Below are 24,373 nucleotides of genomic sequence, written 5' to 3'. Positions count from 1 at the left end.
AACAGAGTTACTCATTGACAGATATTTCACAGTAGAAAGTACATGAGGATTTCAATTTACTAATGGAGCCACACTCAAGTCGTTTGGGAACTATCTATAAACTGTCTATGAGCTTGAACCCATGTTTAAATAGGTAGCAATGGAGCAATATTGGAAATGTTTTACTCTATCATACACATTACCAAAGCATTCAATCTGGGAGATGACTTTGGCCATTATATATAGACCCTTTCAACTGCAAAAACAAACAGGTGCATTCCAGGCAACACTGAGCTAATGGTAACTTGAGGACAATGAAAAGTTGAGAGTCGACATTTGTAGAACATTAGGCTTAAGTCTGATTCATTTTCATTTCCTTTCATTTCAAGTATCTGCGTTGGTTTTGAACGTTTCAAACGGAAACTCTCTAGGAACAGAAAGGGTCTATAGCAGAAGGGAGCAGAACTGCCCTGGCCTCTCACCTGAGAGCCCATGGCACAGCTTCCCATACTGGAAGGAGAGTGAGGCCAGGACGGCTTCGTCGGCCTTGAAGCACTTCTCGCAAAAGGTCTTGACCAGCGGGAAGATGACGCGTGTCCGGTCATCTACAGGCGAGGGGGAGAGGGCTGTGAGAGACGAGCGACCAGACAACACAGAGAAAATCACCAGGCTTTCAGACACTCACAGCACAGTCACTAAACATTCACAGGACACTTTAGACCCCCCCTACTGAGCTGAGGTCGGACCAGCCCCGAAACAAGAAAGCTAAAGCCAGACAATGCTAGCTGCTAGCAGAGTATAAGGATCAAAGGCTTTTCAGAGGTGAACTGAACATTAAACCTGCTGGCTGCTGCTGCTGCAGTGCTCTGTGAGACGGCTTATAAATAGTAATGTTCACAGGCAGAATGGTGATTAACATGGAGGGGGAAATGGAGATAGAGATACGGACAGTCAACAGTTCTCGCTCATTCTCTGACCTCTTGTGTTATTCATGCGGGTTACAACTGAAGTGCATCCCCTGCCATTCTGTTTTATGCTAAGACAAAAAAAGGCCACTCACCACTGTCAAACATCTCCAGGAGGTTGATAATGGTGTCGAAGGCGGCCAGACGAACCGTGCTGCCCTCGTCCCGAGCAAGCTCCACCAGTTCAGGTAGAACCACGGCTTTCGTGTGATCCAGCCTGTGGGAGAAGATGGAGGTTAGGAATCACAGCCTGAGCCATGCCCACACACTTCTCCATGCGGTAATGCCTATGTTTGGCTCCATTCTCTGAGAGCCAAAGTGATTGTTTAATTAGACTTCCCACAGACTAATTACCCTAAACAAACACTTGAGGGTCCTGCAAATTCTCAATGCAGTGTTCACATATTGATATCAAACCATGACCAGATTCAATTTTCCATGGAGATTCTTGAGCGCTTTACCATGGACTGTATAATGCTTTTTTAGACGTCCACCCTACTCCCATTTACTTTGATTCCTTTTGCATCTTCCTTACTTGTTACTTGTGTTTTATTTTGTACTTGTGTTTTATTTTGTATGTTTCGTGTTTTGTTTTATATGCTTATTTATTTACGTTTGAGACTACGAAAAGCCCATCTACATTTCTTTCCTCATTTGGGATTCGTAATAATGCCAGTAGAGATGATAGCTTGCTGAATGCTTGTGCCAGGGTCAGAAGACCTGCAAAAATGTTTCTCATGAAAAGACATTCAGAAGGACCAACTGATGTATCCCATATGTATGTAAATAAAGAACGGGACAAGCCATCCATACTTCTGTGTAACTGTGGATGATTTCTCAACTGCACTCACATCATCACACCATGGTTTATTTTACTGAGAAACATTTTCTTTTTCGCATGTCTCTCTGATCTCGCTTTCGGATCTGTGCTCATGTCGAGGAAAGACTTGACACACAACTGTCACACTCTGGGCATGTTTTTCCCACCCATATGGACAAATATGCTGTCATTGACATGGCTTTGCTGACTCTCTCAAACAACTCATAATACCCTCCAATTCATCATATCCATACGCCGTTGATGGAAGATCTTTCGTTCCTTATCAATCTGCACAGAGAGCACAAACACTCAATGAAGCATACCTACACATTACAGTATGTCTCTCTTGCACACATAGGCTTTTGTTAAATAACTGCGTGGTCTTGAAGCACATTAGTCAAGTCAGTCGGCTCTCCTGAGATCACTATGGTTCACTCAGCGGGAGGTTTGTTCCATCTGTAGTGGACAAGTTAAATATGCCAGTCGCAGTGGCAACTTTGCCGACCAGAGCCCAGGCATGGAGGCTGTTATTATTTGTCACACACACACACACACACACATCCCAAGCACGAGAAGTGAAATGTGAAGTGATTCAAGATTGAAGCCTTGAATAATTCAGCAAGGACAATGGCACGGCATGGGCCTCCTGTTTCTCAGAGTACAACATAGGGTTGGGCGATGTCGCCTAAATTGGCATTTGACGATGTGTACAATAAAACATTGTGATGGACGATGATATGGGGGGGGGGGGGGATTTAGTGTAGTAAACACTAATTAATTAGCCTATAGCCTATGTCTGTACAGAAATACATTTATAATGTTCTACATAAAAAAATAAAAAATATATTATATAGGCTATACGGCCTGATGAAAGTGGACAGCTAAGAGAGACATACTGACCAGGCTACCGAAGTTGTGTGGAAGATCTGCTCCAAGAAAATTGTTGTGAAAGACGGATAGACAGTCAATCTGAACACTTGCGTGTGCAACTGCACACTTGCGTGTGCAACCTGAGCTACTTAAGACTACTATCGTCGTCACTCATTTAAAATCTTAGTACTATGCAGCATTCCACATTATCAGGCTACCGTCTATGCTGACTATGAGGGCGGCGGGAAGTGAAAGTAAAGGGCTGCGATCGCGCAGTCCAGGCTATATATAGGAGGGTGAAGTAAAAACACTTTTACAAATAACGAATTCCGATTACCACTCAGCTGCTGCCTGGGACTTTTGCTAAATGCATGAAATACAAGCCATACAGTGAAAGACGAATAGGCTACCTTCTGATCCTATAATTAACGAAAGAAATGGTTTATTTTAACACAGAGGAGGACGCATTTGGCGCTCGCTGTAGCCTTGCAAAAATATTTGAGCGCTAGAATGTCCTAGTCATAGCCTAACAATAATAAATCTATATTTTCTGCTAAAACATTAGGCTACCTATTACGTCCAATGTAGGCTATAGGCCTGCGAGACATGTAGGCTACAAAAAGATAATTAGGCTACACATTCACGTCACAGTCAGGAATTATTTAAATAAGAGGGTAGACTAATAAGTCTTTTATTTTACAAGATGGTAGACTAATACGTGATAACTGTTTGGTTGACAGCCTTTAAAGTAGGCTAAATTTCATTTTCAGGGAAAGGTTTTTTTATGTTTTAGCCTGTTACAGCAGGAATTAGTGACTGGCATGTGGGGGACTGTCAACCATCGGCACAACCCTAGTATAACAGCGTAAGCAAATATTTTTTCAGTATAACAGTGTAAGCAGAGATTTTTTCTATTTAGGACGCCACAAGGCTTAACTATTGCTGAGGTGACCGTCCATTGGACCTGACCATGAAAGATGTAACTGTGGCCTTTTCACGACTTTGTTTGTCAGGCCTGGATCTCCCCCGCTGGGGAATTGTGCAGCCTGACAAATATCTCTTTCTCTTTGCTCGGACACATTGGCCTCAGGGGGAATCGCAGACCATCAAGCTGAAGGGCTTCTCTGTTTTTTTCCCCCCCGTTGGTGAGCGAGCGAGGCAGAGGCCGTTTTGACTGGAGCTTCAGAAGCCTGTCTGATGGAGTCTGCCAAGCCTCCCATCTCCTCCCCTCACCATTACCTGAGGAGAATGTATTAGCATGCGCCGCGCGCAGTGTGGTGCCATCACTCCTATTGGCATTTCTGTCAGGTGAAGGTGGGAGAATAGAGTAATCAGAAAGCACACTGTGTGTGGGTGGGAGTGGGGTATAGACAGAGAGAGAGAGAGAGAGAGAGAGAGAGAGAGTCTGTGTGTTTATAGGAGTGTGTGTGTGTGTGTGTTGGTGTGTGTGTGTGTGTGTGTGAGAGAGAGAGAGAGAGAGAGAGAGAGAGAGAGAGTCTGTGTGTTTATAGGAGTGTGTGTGTGTGTGTGTGAGAGAGAGAGAGAGAGAGAGAGTATACATATGTGGTAATGTCTCTGTCCTATGCTAGTGGTGATTCATGAGGTGTGTGCATGTTTGCGGGTTGATGTAGACTGCTGTGCTAGTCACTCACACCTGGGGCATAACTCACTAAAGAGCATCTGCTGGTATGGTACACAAATCTCTGCTGGTAGGTACACAAATCTCTCTATAGCATTCTGGTTAAAAGACTAACAGGTAGCACTTCCCTGGGGATGAAATATAATTAAGACTTGCTGGCCACAGTGCACTGATCCTATTTAATAAACAACACCTTCAAAACAGCAACTATACCTGTCTTCTTGGTCTGCCTAACTTTGTTTGGCAGTTCACTCACAGAAGTATTTTGTACTGGGTCTTTTCTTTTGCATCTTTTCCTGATCTTTTTTTAAAGTTTACCCAATTCCCCTGGCGATGTCCTCCAGCTGCCGGCACATGCAGGAGCGCACCTCATACTCCACATCCTGGCACAGCGACCGGACCAGGGGCAGCAGGTCCTTCTTCACTCTGCAAACACACAACATTATCTTACAAACTCAAACACAAGAGGAAACACATTGCATTACACTTGTGAGTTGTGCTTTAGATGACTACATAGTATGTGTGTGTTCATATGGGCGGACGTACCTTCTGTAATGTTTATTTCTATATGTTAATAAGCTGTGGCATATGTATTGCATGCCTTCAGGCAGGCTTTGTAAAAAAGCTTAATAAATTCTTTCATCTGAACGGCTTAATTTCAGTGCAATCTATCTAATTTATTGTTGGTTCAGATGTGTGATGTTGAGGGATTGCTCCAGAGAACTCACACGGAGGAGTCAAACTTTCCCGCTACCTTCCCCAGAATCCGACAGCTGGCAAGGCGGGCCTGAACAGATTGGGACAGCTGAGCTTTCGACACCAATGGACTCAGGATCTGTCCAATCAAACGGCAGACAGTGAAATGAAGTTGTGCATTCAGCCAGCAGTGAAACGTTATCCATTTTCAACGAAACGAAAAAAATAGATGTAATACAGAATGTTTAATTTCATTTTTACTCTGAGAATTTTTTGTTAATATTTTAAAAAACGTTGTTGCCTTGTTCTGGCACAATTCAAAAAAGCAGAGATGCCATCACCTCTTGCCTAATGGTCTCCTTTGGTAAAGCGTCGATAGATGCGAGCAAAGTCTCCAACCAAGCATTGCTGACCACTGCAGATGGAAATGAGAAGGCAGAATAATGTCATGTGCCCTTGTAATGCACTATGCTAATAATGCCTGGACAATACAACACAGTGCCAGACAACCACTTCGTGTGGCACTGAGCTGGAACAGCAACAGTAGAAGGTTCTGAGTTCCAATGGCTGAACACATGCCATGTCTGTTACAAAAGGAGAGACAGAACAAGTGGAGACAGTGTCTTAACTCAGGAGCTCCCTGAAAAGAAAAGAAATTACTCGAGACCAGTGTGGAGAAAGGTGCTGGACAGTTACCAGAGCCAACCTGGAGCCTCTAGGGTCTTACAAGGTTGCCAACCTACAAAGGACACAAGGCTTTTAGAAAACCAGGACTGATGCATGAGAGAGATTGACCTGAGCTCACCTGTCTCCCGATGGTCCAAGTTGAGGAGGACTATCTGCAAGATTGAGTGGGTGTGAGTCTGAATGAGGACGATGTCATCCTGGAGGATAGTCAGGAAGGAACTCGCCGCAGCTAGCTGCATCTCCACCCCAGCAACATGGAGCACTTCCTGTTGGGGTTATAGGAAATGGGTAGAGAATGACCTCAATGGTTTTCCACGTAGAGTCGATTCGGTCATTTCCATAAGAGGCATGAGAGAGAGAGAGAAGAATAGGGCCGACACGGTAGGAGGGCGTTTTTTTGGCTCACCCTGACTTTTGGCACCACCCTCCGGAAGGTTTCGGCTGGGTTCTGCCGCACCAGCGTTGGCAGGTTCACGATCACACTCGCCCGCTGGACGTCCTGGCCCGAGCTGAGGATGAGAGCCGGACGAACCAACAAAGAGAGGGGGGAAACAGCACCATCATGCATGATGATGAAAAAAAAATTAATTAGAACAAATCAAATCAATAGCATTAGAGAATGGAGCAGAGTTGTTGTCTGTCTTGGCTAAGAATTGACTATTTTGTTCCTAATAAATAGCTGCAGGTATGTTGGGTACTTTATGAAATAATCTGCTGGCATCAAGCGGGGACCTCATCCTATTCTGAAAGAACATCCCCTCATTGAGAGTAAAAGTGAGAGCACATTATTCTGTTGCTAGTGGCACAGCCAGTTCTTCTCCTGGAGCGTATGCTCTCAGGGCACTTAAAATGGAGAGAGAGAGGACAGCAGATTGCAAGCTAAGTGAATTACTTTTTTTCCCTTTGCATGCATGGCCTGAAGTAGAGACTGAATCTGACCATCGGGCGTTGCTGAGAGACAGGCTACATTTCTGCCTCAGGTGCAATATTCCGATTCTCTTTCTCCAGTTTCTTGTCTGTATCTCATCACTACCATGCAAAAATCACTTGTCCCAGCGGCAGCTTGTCCATAACACTTTACTTGCAGTCTATGATAAACCATGTAAATGGGTAAGAATGAATGCCAAGTAAGGCGTATGTTTACAGTATTAGCCAACTAAATGCCTGGATCATTACTCTATATTAGTCAGGCAAAGTTAATCGACTTAATGCTAAATGTTAATTCATCACTAAGGTAAAAGCACATCAAAAAAGCAGATACTTTGGCAGGACTTATTTTACAGACCATTGGAGGCCCAGGGCATTTATTTGAATTGACATGGGTCAGTTTCATGAAGAGGATACAGTGGTTGTCACAAAGAGCATTTTTCTTATCAGGTTATCGTGCCATCATCTTATCATCTTACCACAGGGTACTTTGAGGTAACCTGACACGGCACAAAAAATACTGCAAGTAGAGCTTCAGATATTCAGCTTCAAAAACAACTGAACCTGATATGAGCTGCGGTAATATTTTTACTTTCACTACTTCTTTCCTGCCTTTCACCTCAGGGAAACGTCCTGTTGTTCCAGAAGTGGCTCTGTGTCTATCAGTTTTCTTCCGCAGTGTCACTCTAAATAATGAACTCTAAACAGGTATTCATTACTTTTTCAGGGATGGGTCGTCCTTGCGTGGCCTTTGTCGGAAGACAGTTATTTAATAACCAGGAGGCTTCAGTGCTTGCCAAGCGAGTTCTGAAAGATGGTAATGCGGTCATGGCAGTTGCTCCTGCTGAATATGGACAATAATGCCAGACACACCTTCGCCACGGCTCTGTTGACGAAACGCTTCAGTGAGAGGGCCCTGTGTGCGCTAGGCAGCTGCTACCTGCACGGGCGAGGCTGACTTAATCAATTAAAGACCAGGTGCTGATTGACGCCATAACGAAACCGGACTCCTGAGGGGGGTGACGCTTTGATCCGCCTCTGAATGCTCGATGGGATCCGCGTTTCCTGGAGGGATGCCGGAAAGTAAAAAGACTCACTTCACAAGCGAATTGGTAATTAGTTCTGTCTGACAAATGACAGATCCACGAGGCAACTTGGGTTACATGCCAAGTCTCCAGGTGCTTTTGAACTACCTATCTTTCCTTTCTCATCCCTTCCATTTTGCTTCCTTTATAGTGCTGCCACTCTACACTCCTAAAACAGGAAACAAAGCCTTTCAGACCTCTCGGCCTATTTCGAGCTGCTATCACAGCTGCCGTGCAAGCTAATGCTGCCGTGGGGCAGCCGTGTTAGCACTCTGGACTTGTAACCGGAGGGTTGCCAGCCCCGACCAGTGGGCCACAGCTGAAGTGCCCTTGAGCAAGGCACCTAACCCCCCACTGCTCCCCGAGCGCCGCTGTTGTAGCAGGCAGCTCACTGCGGCGGGATTAGTGTGTGCTTCACCTCACTGTGTGTTCACTGTGTGCTGTGTGCGTTTCACTAATTCACGGCTTGGGTTAAATGCAGAGACCAAATTTCCCTCACGGGATCAAAAGTGTATATATACTATACTACTGTATACTATACTACCATATTTTCCGGACTATAAGTCACACTTTTTTTCATGGTTTGGCTGGTCCTCAGGTGCAACATATATTTATATATATGTTTTTTTCCTCTTCATGATACATTTTTTGACTGGTGCGACTTATACTCCAGTGCGACTTATAGTCCGGAAAATACGGTACTACTACAGTACTACTACTACTATACTAATGCTAGTGCATGAAATCCTCCTGTCAGACTGCTTCAGCCTCCTTGAGGTGTGCCTTTAGCTCCCACGAGATATCAGACCAGGGGAGCCAGAGGAACAGTGTGGAGTGTGTGTGTGTGGGGGGGGGAAGAGAAATGAAAAGGAAGAGGGAGAGAAGGCTGAGTGTTTGGTTGGTGCTCGCACAGGGGAGTGGAACTTGGCACATGAGTTGTTGTGCCAGCAGGAGAGTTTGGTAATGGGACCTTCACCAAGCCCACACTGCAATTAGTTATCATTTGGCACGCCCTGTGAAGCTCTGATTTCCAAGAAGAAAGTACTGCTCTTGTAGCCAACTTGCTCCCCCCAAAACTTTAAAGAAATAGAGTGGTAACTCAAAGGACATGGTAGACAACCTAAGGTTGGAGTCATAAAACCCAACTGGCAATATGCCACTTATGGTTCGCTTCATGTAAACTTAGTCTATTGTTAATTGTTACCATTGCTACAATTGTTACCCAATTGATACATCAAAGGTGGTCTTGCATGCAGATTCATTGAGTGCATAGACACATGGCATTACAAGAATGAAATGACTGGGATCGGATCCTTCCAACCAGGTATAGGCACAATTGCGCTCATTTATGAAACGTGCGTACAACATAAAACAGGTGTGGGACAGGTGTAAGCAAAGCATGGCATTTATCAATTTGAACGGGAGCGGTGGCAACGTTCGAATCTCACGTCAAGTCTCAACTCATGTACGCAAGTTTTTGAGGCGGCATAGCACGGTGCAGCAGTAAATCGGCGGAGGATTGGAAAGTTGAAGAGTTGAATTCATGGAATATCTTGGACCTAAGATGTTTCCTGCACATTTTAGCCTACTTGCCTTAATGTATGTTGACATGTAAGCTTATGTTGATGTTACAGTATGATGTTACATTTTGGACGTATAATGCTAACCTGACTCTCGCCAGATGATTTTCGTTCAGCCTAGCTCCGCCTCCCCTCACATCCATCTGGGATCGCTTCCGTTGAAAGTGATTTCGGCACCAGATTTTATGGTAGAGCCAATCAGGATGCAGGGCGGGAGTTTCATAGATGTGACGTAGCGTAGAAGCGATTGTGAGACTGTTCTCAGCGTCACGGGTTGGCTTCGATGTGAGTGGTTAAAGTAGCACGTCAAGTGGCTTATCCGATCATATGCAAGGATTTTTGATAAGGCCCAGCCCTCTGAAACACCACTCCAATGGATCGATCCCAGATGGATGAGTGGAGCTAGGCGAAACGAAATTCATCTGGCGAGAGTCAGGTTAGTATAATGCACCTCCATGTCGTAAATTCTAGGGTTGAGGCCTTTAAAACGAGCATATATAGGGGCATGATATTTAAATGACGCTTGTTTCCAGCCGCCACATTTATCAGCAAAAGTTTATTCTTATGCTGGAACTGCAGTGATACGAAAGTTTCATGAATCACATGTGAGCCCCGTCGTAAGGTGATTTCTGCGCTCAGATCTACACAGGTTTCTACACTCAGTTGATAAATGATAAATAATCTGTCCCTGTTTAACAAGCCTCTTACAAACTCCAGCATCGACCAACCATTTACAACTGAATCCAAACAGTTCCAGTGGACTGAGAGCTTTCCATATATTGCCTCATTAAAAAAATGGTTAGGCTAACTATCAGCAACAATAATATGGATGCACCACTGGCACATTAAATCTGCTTCACACAACCTCAATATGATGTCAAAACACAAATGTGGAGTCAAACAAAACAGGCTAACTTAATAACACCATGCTACACTGAAATGACAGCATCATTTGAATAGTGTGACAATAATGTCACATCATCATCATTCACCAAAATCTCTCGCACGGCCAGGGAGAGCTTTGGGCATGTAGACTGATGATGCGTGGGGGCAATGAAATTCGCGGGGCACGCATCCAGAGTAGACTGAGTCAGCAGCGACGCTATCAAGCTGATGCATGCTGGTGCACTCCGGCTGGGGAATAGCTGAGGCTGGCTCGACTGATTGTGCCTCATTTCCACGCAGCTCCGAGATGAAACCTGATGGCTTTTGTGATTTAGCAAGTGACGCGGGGGGTTACAAAACAAGCAAAACGCCACGCCAGCGGTTAGCGATGACGCCAGGCGAGGGGCCTCTCTCTCTCTCTTCTCTCGTTCTCCCTCTCTCTCTTGCTCACTCGCTCTCTCCCTCTCTCTCTTGTCACTGCGCCACTTGAGATGCAAAGCCCCTGGCAGCGGCAGCCTTGGCAGGGTGAACTGGTTCTAGCTCAGCCTACCTTCCCTCCTGGCTCTCTGTCTTCGACTCCCCCTGCCAGATCCATCACGTCTGGGTCAGCATCGGCTTGACTGTGGAGCCGTCAGCTCTCTTTCTCCACACACACACACACACACACACACACACACACACACACACACACACACACACACACACACACACACACACACCGTCTCTCCTCACTATCTCTGTCTTTTTTCACTCTCTGTCTCAGCTTATACACTCTGTCTCTCTCTCAAACCTTCAGACACAGAATTTGCATACCTGGGCCTTGGGTCTCTCGTTCACAACACCCCGATACAAATATGTGTGTGGTGTGCGGAGCGCTGCGTCACCAGTGTGACTCACTGTCACCGTGACGCACTCGCTGAGCTCCCGTTCTGACGTGCGCTCAGGGAGACGGCAGCACACTCTATTCTCTCACTTCTCTGTTGCCAGTACAACAGGCGGCAGTCAAAACCTTGACCGCTTCCTTTTGAGCCAGCTCCAGTCTAATTCTTAAGCCAGCACTGGGTCCTGAAGTGGAGAAGAAGAGAGAGGAGCGGAGAGAGAGGAGAGAGAAGAGATGAGAGGGAGGATAATTAGGAGAGAGAGAAAGAGAAAGAGAGAGAGAGGGGGAGGGAAGAGAGTTAGGAGAGAAGGAGGAGAGAGAGAGAGAGAGAGAGAGAGGGAGGAAGGGAGGAGAGTTATGAGAGAAGGAGGAGAGAGAGGGGGGGGAGGAGAGTTAGGAGAGAGAAGGAGAAGAGAGAGAGGGGAGAGAGAAAGAGGGACTAGAGTTATGAGAGAAGGAGGAGAGAGAGAGGACAGAGAGAGAGGGGGCAGGTGAGGAGAGTTAGGAGAGAGAGAGAGAGAGAGAGAGAGAGAGAGAGAAGAAGAAGAGAGAGGGGAGAGAGGGGGGGGAGGGAGGGATGAGATAAGAAAGTTTTTAATCTGCTGAGACTAGAAGAGTAGGGTCTGTGGGACACAGCACTGCAGTATGACTGAGGTTGGGTGGGCGCCACTGACCACCACCTGCCTCTGGACATCGACTAACACTTCAGATGGCCGACTGCTCTATTCTGCTTTCATATCAGTCTTCTATCGAATGTGAGGAGAGATGAACAGGCCATTTAAGCCAGTGGACGTGGTGGCTACACTGTTTCCATATCCAATCAAATATTAAAGGTATTTTAAACCACTGTGCTCTCTGATGCTGCTGACACAACTTGTACTGTGCATTATGCAAAAAGTTAGGATAAGCCTACTTTAATATTTTATTCATGTATCAGTTGGAGTCAACACACTCATCTTAGCATTTACAATTCTGAGTATTCACCAAAACAACAACAAGACTACAGCAAACAAACTCTCAAGTTTCTATTTAGCAGACGTTCAATGATTAGATTAGAATCAGTTTCATTAAAAAGCATTAAAATTCATAATACCTAGCAATAGGCCTACACAATAGGTTAACTAACTACAGCCTGTATTCCTGAACTCTTTACTGTTCTCCTAAACTCTATGAGCTACAGTATGGAGCAAGACTCTGGATATGTGACTAAGCCCTGAAGAGAGAAGACAGGGCGTGGTCAGAATAGTAACCTATTCCATATCATGAAAAGCCTGATAACTTAGTAGCTCTTACCACCTTAAGTGTGAGAATTCCTGAGAGGCGTTTACTAGGCTATTCCGTGTAGACAAACAGTAATAGTCTTAACAGCCTTCATGACTTGCATGGCCAGACAAAAACAGCCATAACACTTGCCTGAACATCACTGCCCCAAGTGTGTAGTAAAGATTGTGCTCAGATTATGTGACTGATATGGCTCTGAACTCCAACACATATCATGACAGGTATCATGATGAATGCTCTGTCCAACCGGGCAGAGTGAGTAAACATGTCCAAGCCACCTGAAACATGCCCGCTTGCTGTATGATACTGTTCTATGGGGTCAGAGAGAAACCACTGATAAGATGGCCACTGATCTGGAACAACCTACTGAAACAGCATATAGATTAAGTTACAAGAAAATGAGCATAACTTGGAATATTCATTGGTAACAAAGTAGCCTAGCTATTATTTTAGCCTACTTACTATCTTGCACAAGCCTACTCAAAATAATGTCTTTCATTAACCTGTTGATTAGGCTAAATTAACAGGCCTTGGTTATATCAAATATACAGACACAACAAATATGCTAACGCCCATTTATGAAGACAAGAGCTTAGCCTACATATTCAGGTAAATGGACATGAAGATTATTTTCTCCAGTGACCAAATTCAGTTCAACATGCATTCTTCCAAAACTCCATTCCAGAAAGAACATTTGATTGAAATCTCTGTAGGATGTCTAGCACCAGTGTTAGCGCACACTAAAATAGGACGCATCACAAATTGCTGCCTTGTTGTGTGGTGGGGAGCTGAATCAAAAAGAGTCCCGTCCCCCCCCCCCCCCAAAGATTTCAGTGTTATAACAGGCCTACTCTACTCCCCCTCTCTTGTCTCAACCTTTCACAGAGTGCCTGGCAGCTCACTTCCCACCATTTGAAGTGAATCGCCAACAGAGGCAATTACATTGTTCTCGGGAACTAGTTTTCTACCCATGGGAGTCGGGGAACAGAATGAATCTGGCCCATAATTAGCGCAGAGAAGGAGAGCAGCTTTTATGGGTTAACAGCCTGGAAGGAGAGGACCGATTCAGATCTGAAACCCCTAGATCGATCAGCAACATCCACTTGTCCATTTTTTCTTTTAGGCTTCTGATGAAACCATTTTCTTCTGGACCAAAGGTCACCTGCATTGCCGTTACAGAGGTTATCTTTCATCTGACAGTGACAGGAAAAGTGGTCACCGAGTGCCATTAGACCTCTGCTCTGTGCAGCCAAGGAGGACTTGAGTCAATACACTTAACCGTCCATGAAATATGGGGCTCTACTACAAGCTCTTAATCATGCAGAACAAGCCCTTGACTGTATGTAAACACAAGGGTTGAGTATAGCTTTTGAGCTGGTTTTATTAGCCATCAGCCCCAAGCTGGGTATGGCTGCTTGAACATAAATGACTTGTCCACTTCTTATTTACTTTCTTTAGCTCTGCAAACTAAAACCAGCCCGGTAAAATTGCCCGTCCAACTTTACTTTTCAAGTGATATTTTGGACGTTTGACAAAATGCCCATTAGCACTAAAGATTCCCTGGATACCCGATCAAACTCATCGGACCCCTCCCGAGAACCCACTTTGCCCTACTGTAATCAGAGCTAACCTATGCAAGTTCAATGGCCGGCCAAATCCTCCATTGTACGCTCGCTCTCTGCCTGTGTTGACATTCCACCTGTACCCACGCAGTACAGGATAAAGAAAGGGTCACTCACCGGGTGCCGCACGATGCCACTGACTTTAGCAGGACAGGCATGGACAGATCCATCAAACGCCACCCTTTGGCCTTTTATTATGCATGAGGGCGCGTACAGTCGCGATGACACCCGCAGCGCTGGTACCCGGCCACGGCGCCATACAACGGTTTGCCGGATGACGGGACAAGGGAAGAAGCTGTTACGGGACGGACAGCTCTGGTGGCACGACCTCGATACGCTTCAGTAAGCGAGACGCTAATTCACCTCGCAGTCCAGCACCGGAGTGGAAATTTTCCTACAAAGTGTCGAATGTGCAATGGATATCAAAACAAACTAAAACATGATCTCTGCTTTGTGGCAAATGTGGGACTGGGGTATAACAGGGAGGAGAATGCACTGTGGCACTGTGATCTACCCTCAGCTGTCTTGTCTTGCGGTATTTACTGTGCCTACAACCTCGATCTATTCCACTGAGCAAATGATGACACTATATATGATCCCTAGATCAGGCGTATTTCAAAAGTGGTATGATATGACTACTATCTGCAATCAGGTACAACCCCAAACCCCAAATCAGATGGGACGTTGTGTAAAATGCAAATAAAAACAGAATGTGATAATATACAAGTCTCGAAAACCCATATTTAGCAGCAAAAAGGACATTGACATATAAAATGTTGAAAATGAAAATTGGACTATTTCACAGAAAATATATGTTGATTTTAAATTTGATGCCAGCAACATGTTTTAAAAAAAGTTGGGACAGGGAATGTTTACCACTGTGCTGCTTCACCTCTTCATTTAACGCAATTAAATGTTTAGGAACTGAGGAGACCCGTTGCTAAAGTTTTGAGAATGAAATGTTGTCCCATTACTCCCTGATATAGGATTTCAGTTGCTCAACAGTTGGGTATTCTCAGTCATGTTTTTCATTCCATTATGCACCTAATTTGACTACAGACAGGCTATTTTAGCACCTGGACTCTTCCTCTATGGAGAAATACATATATGTATGTATGTATGTATGTATATATACTTTTTTGATCCCGTGAGGGAAATTTGGTCTCTGCATTTAACCCAATCGGTGAATTAGTGAAACACAAACAGCACACAGTGAACACACAGTGAGGTGAAGCACACACTAATCCCGGCGCAGTGAGCTGCCTGCTTCAACGGCGGCGCTCGGGGAGCAGTGAGGGGTTAGGTGCCTTGCTCAAGGGCACTTCAGCCGCGGCCCACTGGTCGGGGCTCGAGCCGGCAACCCTCCGGTTACAAAGTCCAGAGTGCTAACCAGTGGGCCACGGCTGCCCCAAATACTGTTTAAATATGTGCAGAATTAATTTTGGCATTGTTTTCCTGAAATAATCCTGGTCTTCCCAGGAAATGCCATTGCCTGGGTGGCAGTATGATGCTCAAAACCTGTATACACATCATTCAGGAATTGATTGTGTTTTGCCAAATGTGCAAGATGCCCATGCTGTAGGCACTAATGCTCCTCCACTAGATGCTAGATATTGGGTTTCGAACTGAGCACTAAAACAAGTTGGATAGGTTGGATACTTGGATAGACCCTCTCCTCTTTAGCATAGATGAGTCCATGATTTCCAAAAAGAATGGCAAATTTTGATTGGTCTACTGTAACCACAGGACCTTTTTCCTTGCTACCTCAGTCCATTTTAAACAAGCTCAGGCCCAGATAAGACAGTGGTATTTTCTGTATCATGTCTCAATAAAATGTTGGCTGTTTTGGCTGTTACAATTTTTGCTGCAGTTTTTGAATTGAGAATCAAACTGTGCACATAGAGAATGGTCATCAGAGGTTTGGTGTTGATGCAGTGCCATCTGGGGTCCAAAAGACCACGGTCATCCAATTTGTTTTTCAGCTCTTTTCCTTGTTTGCAAAGATTACTCTGGATTCTCTGAATGTTTTAATAAAATATGTCCTGTTGATAATGAACTCCCCAAATACTTCACAATTTCATGTTAAGAAGCATTAAAATTACATTGTTTCATTATTTGTGCACACAGGTTTATATAGAGTGATGAATACCCCTACATCTTTACTTCTAAGAGACCCTGTCTCTCTGGGGTGCACTTTTTCATACCCAATCGTGTTGCCAGTTACCCCAATTAGTTGTGAAATACTCCTCCTTTTAATTTCTTTATCATTACACATTTATCCAGCATTTTGTTACCCCCGTCCCAGCTTTTTTTGAAACATGTTGCTGGTATCAAATTCAAAAATTAACATATATTTTCCATGAAATAGTCAAATTTGTCATTTTCAACATTTGATATGTTGTCTGTGTCCTTTTTTCAATTAAATATGAGTTTAAGATATTTGCAGATTATTACATTCTTTTTTTATTCACATTTTACACAACGTCCCAACTTTTTCTGTTTTGGGGTTAGGGTAGATAATAAGGTTCATACAGGGCCAAATGCACTAATGTAATGTATCAGCATTTGCTGACAACTGTTTCATATCTGAGGAAAATGTGCTGAAATTGTGGTATTGGATTGCAGTAGGCTAAATGCTCACTCACTCTCCTCCTGAAAAAGATGATAGCCAGGCAACTTTTTGAGAAATGGGCCGTGTTATTGACCTATGTTGTTTGGGCGGTTTCACACTCATGTTACCAAACTAATTCTTGCCAGGCAGACTTAAATCATCAGCAGACAACTTATCGTCCAAGAACATTTGGAACAAGTCATGTTATTGCCTGGCAACATTGTTTAAAAAGTTGTCCTATGTATCATCACCGTAAGCTCTACCGGCAAATTGCTTCAAGCACCATTCACCACTGATGATTTCTTCTTATATCAGATCAGCCACTTTCTACTCAGCTTTCACAAAGCCTTCTCATGACCCATGTTTAGACCCAAGCATCCTTTTGATTGTTCCTAGCCTGGAAGCCAGCCAGAGTTTACCCTGCCCACAAAATTTGACTGCAGGAAATTTGGTCTGGTGTTGCTCCATTGAGAAGTCTATACTGTGTGCCTGGGTAAGATGTGTTTGGGCCAATCATTTGGGCGGGCTTTATATATAAAGATAATGGCACAGCACTTCACATGTTGGTAGTGTGTGCTGAAGAAACCGCCTTTCAAATTGACATCCTCCGCAACTACTTTGTTGTATGGAATAAACTAACTTTTTATTTTTAAAGGGACACCAGGCAAGCCTGATGCTTTTTCTCTACGAAACTCCCCCTTTGCTCGGTCTGAAGTTCTTTTCCTTTTCTTTGCATCTTCCATCAAGGGTTTTCGCTGCTTTTTCGCCGGCTCTGCCATTATACACACGTTTGCAACAATCGCTAGCGTTTAGTAGCCTGCCTCTGAGGATGTAATTCAGTGGTCCCCAAACTTTTTCTTCTGAGGGCCAGCTCACTATGCCTGGCTCTAAGAGAGGGCCAGAGACTCGGAGTATATCAGTAACCATAAATAGCTTAGAACTGTGAATAACAGCAGTCTACCTAGTTGAATATTTCATTACATTTAATCATAGGCTACTGCAATCTAATTCCCTTGTTAGCTGTGTTTATATTGCCATCATGCCATATCAGTGTAAAATGTAGCTCAAATGAAACAATACTAATAAAAAGACTTAAGCACTCCTAAAAGTATTAGCAGGGAGTCCCAAAAGTATATTTTATTCCAAATGTGTGAACTCTGAACTCTGTGTCTTTGCCTACACAGCTCAAGTTGTGAACAAGCAATATCCTACAAATAATTTAAAGTTCTCAAACTATGAGAGTTTTATGAAGTGCTGGCAAAAACATCTGAAATGACCACTTTCACTCACCCGATGAGAACTTTGTGAATTGTGAATTTGTATGAACATTTGAACAAGTGAATAAAAAATAGAAATAATTATCCCAAAAAGTCCCAAAAATATGACTTAAATAGAAGTTACTTTTAGAATACTTTGAGCACTGATGCAGTCAGCATAGGCATCTTACATTGTTTGCAGGTAGGCCTACATTTCATTCCGTTTTTGATGGCAAACGCAAAACAGCGCCAAAACAACCACCAGTGGACAAAAAAGAGTATTACATGTGTACTGTTACAGTAAGACTCGCCATAGAGAATGAATGGGGGAAATTACGGAGGTTATAGTTTGACGATGTCGTACTCCCGTGCGGGCCAGATGCTATATACCACGGACATGTTTTGGGGGGCCACCCAAAATGAGGTGGCGGGCCGTAGTTTGGGGACCACTAATGTAAACTGATCCTGCTTCGGTCGGCGGGTAGCATACACTGAACTTGTAAGCGGGATATTCTTCCTACAGGCAGTAGGGGCGGGCGAGAGAGTCTTCATTCGCCCTGTAATGAGTCATTTAACCATATACCGATTTACGAAGAAGAGTAATTAACACGAAAACGTTGCCTGGTGTCCCTTTAATAACAGCCGTTGTTTTGTTGTATTTGTGTTTTGGGAATATTTCAGCCACCGCTGTACTGTAGGCCTACTGCAGCACGTTAGATTGTTGTTAGTTAAGGTAACGGTAACACTAATAAGTCCCTAGGGGATTTAGATATTTTGTCGCTCTGATTGGTTGTAGGTCTATCCAATTGTGTGCAGACATTTTTTCCTCTGTATAAGTTAAAACATGCCCCATAATCAAATCCAAAATGTGTGTTATGACCAGACCTCTGAGACTATGGGGAGATCATAGCAAAGAGGACAGGACACCCTGGTTAAGATTGCACACAGTCCAGGTGCTCAGGGATGGTAGGGCTGTAGTGCTACACAGGCCTATATGTAGCACATGCTACAAAAAAATCAATCTGTGCCATGGATGATTTACCAGTTTAGCACCGGTGACACCTAATTTAAAATGTTTTCTAAAGTGTAGCCTACAGATTCTGTGTTTGCAACTACATACCGATGCTAGATATTTTGTGGATTGTGTTACAAAACAATCAACTTCTGTAGCACCAGTGCTATGAACAACACATGTTAATACACAGCCCTGGATGGTTTCTTCATTTAAAGCATATGACTGACAACCAGCCTGCCAGTCTTGCAGTGCTGGCATCTATTTTAGACACGTATTTAGACACGTAACTCCATAGTCCATCACATTCAATCACAATCCTCTGACAGGTAAGATCATGGACATTCATCCACAGTAAATGAGCCTACAACAGCAGCATGTGCGCATCAAGACACATTGGAACAAATAGGTTTCAGCTGAATAAACGTTTCTCTGTGAGTGCAAGTGAGAAAAAAGGAAAATCATCTTCAAACAGAAGTGTTGCTCTTCTGTTGATGTTGTAGTTGCTGCTTACTTGGGTATGCTACAAAACAAAACAATCAGTCTACTATGGATGAATTACGAGCTTAGCACCAGTGACACCTAATTTAAAATGTTTTCTAGAGTGTAGCCTACAGATGAGGTGCTTGTAACTACATACAGATGCTAGAGATTTTGTGGATTGTGCTACTTCTATAGCACCAGTGGAAAGAAAAAAAGAGTTAATACAGCCCTGAATCACCACATGTGCTTACCTGAGCAGGTAAACTGCTCGCTCAATGTCATTTAAGTCTTCATCCACAGTCAGCTTGTCAATCTCCTCAGCAGTCTATAAAAAGAGAGATTCATTTTGAAGACAACTTGAAAAACCATTTCAAGAGCACCAATCAATTCAATGCACACACACTCTCAAACATACACAGAGACTCACACACAGAGAGAGAGAGAGAGAGAGAGAGACATGTGTGCACACTTGATACAGCTTCATTCACACAGCATCTTTTCAGTGACTTGGTTATGTGAACAGCTCTACAATACACTCAAAGGGAGGCAACTCCATGCAGTTAGCTGGAGGCTGGGCTTGGCTAAGGGCCGGTGTGGCGGTCAGTAAATTGGCCAAGCTTCCATCACGGCTTGGCGATGACTCAGCCAAACGAGAGGAGGTTGCAGCACTGCACGACAAACCATTCGCGTAGGAGGAGTGTGCGTGGGGGACTGGGGGCTGTGGGTGTGTGTGTGTGAGGGGGGGGGGTGTGTGTGGGTGGGTGCATGCACTATCTATTACTTGAGGGCTTCTCTATTCACCACCTCACCTTCTCACTGTGGATCCTCCCCACATGAAAGGAAAAAATAAGAGGAGGAGGGATGAAAAAAACACAGAAGCAGAGCAGAACACCTCCTCTTGCGTGGGCTCTATATCCCCCGCATATACATCAGGACCTCTCCAAAGCAAGTTAAGAGTAACCCCTTCCTCACCTATACAGGGAGATCGCCAAGCTTTGGTGGAGAAATGCAAAGCATGCAGAAGACACCACATATGAGAGCTAACCACATTTGCATAGGCTAACAGTAGAAAGTCAGTGCTTATGTAACCTGCGTTGTGTTGAACCTGCGCGATTCAGCCCTGCACACGCCCGGACTCGAACCCGCGAACAGCAGCACCTCGGATCGGGAGGCGAGCTAACAATTGAGCCAATAGCCCAGGCTACTGGCTCGCATGCAGCGTCGGGGAGTGAGGTTTACCAACGTTCCACAAGCACAGCTAAGCTAGCTGGCATCCGTTACACTTAGTTAACAGCTGCAAGGGAACCGGTGGACTGTATGAATGAAAACTGATAGTGGGATTAGTGGTAGCTGTGTGCGTGTGTGTGCACGCGCAAAACGGAGGGTAGACAGGGTGTGTGTGCTTTTGTGTGTGTGTGTGTGTGTGTTGGGGGGGGGGGTCTGGACATTCTGTGGAAATCCTCCTCATTCCGCAGTGAAGGGGCGTGAGAGCGGGTGGGGGAGAACCGGTGATGCTTGCAGCTGACAGAAACTGCGTCACGCAGGAAAAGTGGGCAACCCCCGGCGCATACTCCTATACAGGTTATAGGCGAAATCACGGTGCAACTCACCTCGTGCACCTAAAGTAACGTTATGGCGCATCCCGTCAGAAACACAAAATAATCCATAGATGCAATATTTTTCATCACCAACAAATACACTACAAAATTGGTTAGAGTCTGTTGGTAACCTGTAGACTGCAATTTACTTCTGATTGCACATGCACATCAACGCATCAAATTAAGGTAAAGGTAGTAGGATATCCTGCCTACCTACCATAACGTCAGCAGTGTATTACAGTAGGCCTACACAGAATCTAAGACTTGCCATTCAGTTAGTCTGAACAGTTAAACATGTTATGATGAATTGTCAAATTATCAACACAATTGTGCTTTAAACCAACAGCTGGTAAAAAAGCATCACCAGAGACTACATGAAGCACTGGTTCATAAATACCTTTAAACTCCTCCGTATTGGTCTTTCGATGAATGTGAGGTCTTGCAGATCATCTATTTGTCCAAACAGACCGGACTGATTCAAAGTCATTTTGCTGACGAACATCTGTGTTAGGTTATTTTCCCTTAAGTGATGGTAGCCTATTCGTAAATGTTAAAGCTCTGTCGTGATCATGACTCCAACTTGTGAATGAGGGATGTGATGCCTTTGATTTGGGAGAATGCTGTTCCACCCACGAGATGTCTCTTGAAGGTTAGCCTACGATGATGCTTCAGAACTCATCGGGCAGCACTGATGGAGAGAGTTCCCTACGCCTCCAAACATTCCCAAAACCTGGTCGTGTATTTCCAATGAAGAGGGATTGGTTGTGACTTGATACGACACAGAACACTCGGAATCCCCGACCCCCCAAATTACTTTCTTCGTCTTCGTCTTGAATACTTATCTTGGATGGTAAAGATAAAACTCCTTTGAGATCTTGACTAGTTGGCTGGAGCGAGCCAACCAATTTAATCTTACTTTCTTGGGTTAATTCGGCGCAGATAAAAAAAAAAATAGTTCCGACAGAATGAGTTTTATAGCTCCTCAAAGCTGATGCATTCGTTATTTTACAGTCTCCTGAAACTATTTAGCATGATATCTTCAGCTGGAGCGGTAACGTTAGTCCACAGCAGAGACGAGATCCAACCAAAAATGCAAACAAATTATTGCGTTACAAGGTTATCCGAAGAGTAAGCAAACTAACGTTATCTGGTCGCCTCTGGGCCAATTCCGCCTTGCAGGTTTTCATCAGTGCTGGTTAGCGACTTGTAACGATAAGCTTTGACTAGCTGGCACGTAGGTTTAACGTTATGTCGTTATCGCTACTAACGATAGAGTTAGCCTGGTATGGGCTCTGCGTGCCTCGAAATAACATCCTTTATCGAATGGAATCAACTGATTGTCTACAATGGACAAGGGATGCAAAACATATTTTCATCCCGTGATATTCAGCTAGACTTTTTAAATACCACTGCGACGTGAAGTAGGCTACTCTTTTCTAATAATATAATCCACGCACACTAAGAGACCACGCAAACGCACTGCAGCAACTCCTCTGGTTGCTATGGAGACGACATGCTACAGTAGAAATGCCGCCCCCAAGTTCGTCATCAGAAATAAACTAGGAATTACGCTCGTGTCGCCTAGGCTAATTTGTTTTGTTTGAGAAGGAAATCTGATTATTTGCAGTGATGATTTTAGTGATTGTTCAATACCATGGCAGATGGCACTCTTTAATAGACTACTATCCATTTTGGTACGGCCTACAGAAAATATACTCGCACATACGGTCCAGAGCCATCTGATACGGTCCATTGATAATCATAAGGTGTAGTCAGCTACATTAGGCCTATGCGTTCTGTTTTTACCCTTGATTGTAGTCTACCTCTTACAAAAAAGTAACTGCAGTTTCTGAAGCAGCCTATGCTACAATGCTGTTTCAAGTCCAACTTCATTGTTTCATGGCCTAAGTATTTCAGTGAAGTGCTAGCCTATTGCTTTTTTATGTCCAAAATACTGCACCCATGCAAATAGCTATAGCAATTAATTCGTCAAACATTGAAGTTACTTTTTTGTTAAGTACGCATCGAAAACATAGGCCTACAACTTAATGCAGCATAGCCTATGTGGGGTAGGCTTTTTTTCTATGAAACGCAAGCCTTCATACAAGACCTGTTCAAAGATTTTTCCATAACTGTCTAAAATATAGGCGTATGGCTGACATAACATAGAGTGCACTGTATACTTGCTATGTAGTAGGCCTGCTCTTCCACTATTCATAGGATCTCAGCTACAGACATAAGCAGTAGTTTTGCTTCTTCTCTCATTTACTCAGCAAAAAGGCTCAAGTTAGAATAAGATTGTTTCCTTGGTAACTGTCATTGCAGAGGCCTTGGGCATTTTAGAGGGATTTGTGGTTGACGCTAAAATTGAGTGCAGTGCACCTGTAGGCGCTGGCCTTTTATGTACTGTATTAAAGGTCCTACCATTTTCACCCCTTCATTTTCTGCTTGTATTTTATTTTTTAAATCCAGTTAGTTTAAGGTATAGCCTACCCTAAGCACTGCACACCAGTGATTTAGTCATCTACATATTTGCTCTCAATTCTTGAATTTATGAGTGGAATTATTGTGAGTGCAGCTTTCTGCATTCTAAAATGAGAATATTAGATGAGTGCATGACACGCACCTTATACAAAGAAATGCTCAGTAGTAGGCCTACTGGTTTTGTGATTTGTAGGCTGACAATAGCAAACATAATACAAATCCAGAGGTCTAGATGTCAACAACAAAAACAATTCTGGCGACATTATGTACACAACATTTACACAATATTACCTGCATTTACCTTGAAGTTTTTTTTTTTTCACCCACTGATTTATTCCATTAATATGTTTATTTTGACAGTTTTTTGAGGATCAAAGCCAAAGCTCTTGTCCACCTTTTCAGGCTATCATCAGAGACTCTTGATGGTATGGTCATTGTTTTGCTCCTGAGGCAGTGACAGACAGAGCCATAGATATTTTATGTAATGGCTCTGCACTGGTTAAGGCTAGACTGCCCTCTGCTGGTCTTTAGAGTCAACAATGCTCTTTTTACACAGGATTTCATCACCAAGCTTGCTCGATCGGGCCACCATCAACTGTGATTTATAGCATATAAGAATTCATCTGGAATTTGATGTAACCTTATCAACAACTTATTAGTGAAAGACAGCACAAAGCAAAAGCTGTCAAACAAGTATTCTTCAGTGACAAACCTGCATTAAATGTGGTAGCCTACAATAAAAGAGCCCTATTATATAGTTTCATTTACTTAACAAAACAAAGCCAATAGACTTCTTTCAGAAGGTTTAACAGTGTCTCTGTGTGTAGACTTACCCAAGTTTGACACTAAACCACATATTTGAAATAACATAAACATTAATAATTAGTTTTGTTTACTATTGCCAAAACAACAAATGCCTGTCATCTGTCATGAGCCACCAGAAGGAGCTCACAGTCCACTTAGATGATGACCTGAGCAGTCTGGGTTGGGTTTGGGGGGGTGGTGTCGTTCTT

At 43.8% G+C, this 24,373-nt stretch overlaps 1 protein-coding gene across 2 annotated transcripts in view; it reads right to left on the bottom strand.

Moving 5' to 3' along the window:
* Positions 1 to 22,373, bottom strand: part of ppp4r4 (protein phosphatase 4, regulatory subunit 4) — a 40,479-nt gene extending 18,106 nt beyond the window's left edge. Inside the window, exons 1-9 of one of the 2 annotated variants that reach the window (XM_042094446.1) lie at positions 21,274 to 22,373; positions 19,530 to 19,603; positions 6,063 to 6,165; positions 5,775 to 5,922; positions 5,311 to 5,384; positions 5,002 to 5,108; positions 4,592 to 4,699; positions 1,040 to 1,161; positions 462 to 605 (exon numbers count right to left, since the gene is read on the bottom strand). In XM_042094446.1, coding sequence (XP_041950380.1) covers positions 462 to 605; positions 1,040 to 1,161; positions 4,592 to 4,699; positions 5,002 to 5,108; positions 5,311 to 5,384; positions 5,775 to 5,922; positions 6,063 to 6,165; positions 19,530 to 19,603; positions 21,274 to 21,378 — 985 coding nt within the window. In that variant the 5' untranslated portion in view covers positions 21,379 to 22,373. The remainder of the gene's footprint in view (positions 1 to 461; positions 606 to 1,039; positions 1,162 to 4,591; positions 4,700 to 5,001; positions 5,109 to 5,310; positions 5,385 to 5,774; positions 5,923 to 6,062; positions 6,166 to 19,529; positions 19,604 to 21,273) is intronic. The other variant, XM_042094447.1, reaches the window with a different exon arrangement.
* Between the last annotated feature and the right edge of the window lie 2,000 nt (positions 22,374 to 24,373).

Source organism: Alosa sapidissima, chromosome 6 (genome assembly GCF_018492685.1).
Source record: "Alosa sapidissima isolate fAloSap1 chromosome 6, fAloSap1.pri, whole genome shotgun sequence".
Taxonomy (NCBI): domain Eukaryota; kingdom Metazoa; phylum Chordata; class Actinopteri; order Clupeiformes; family Clupeidae; genus Alosa; species Alosa sapidissima.
The sequence above is the reverse complement of the archived record's forward strand: the minus strand, read 5'-3'. Positions and strand labels throughout refer to the sequence as shown.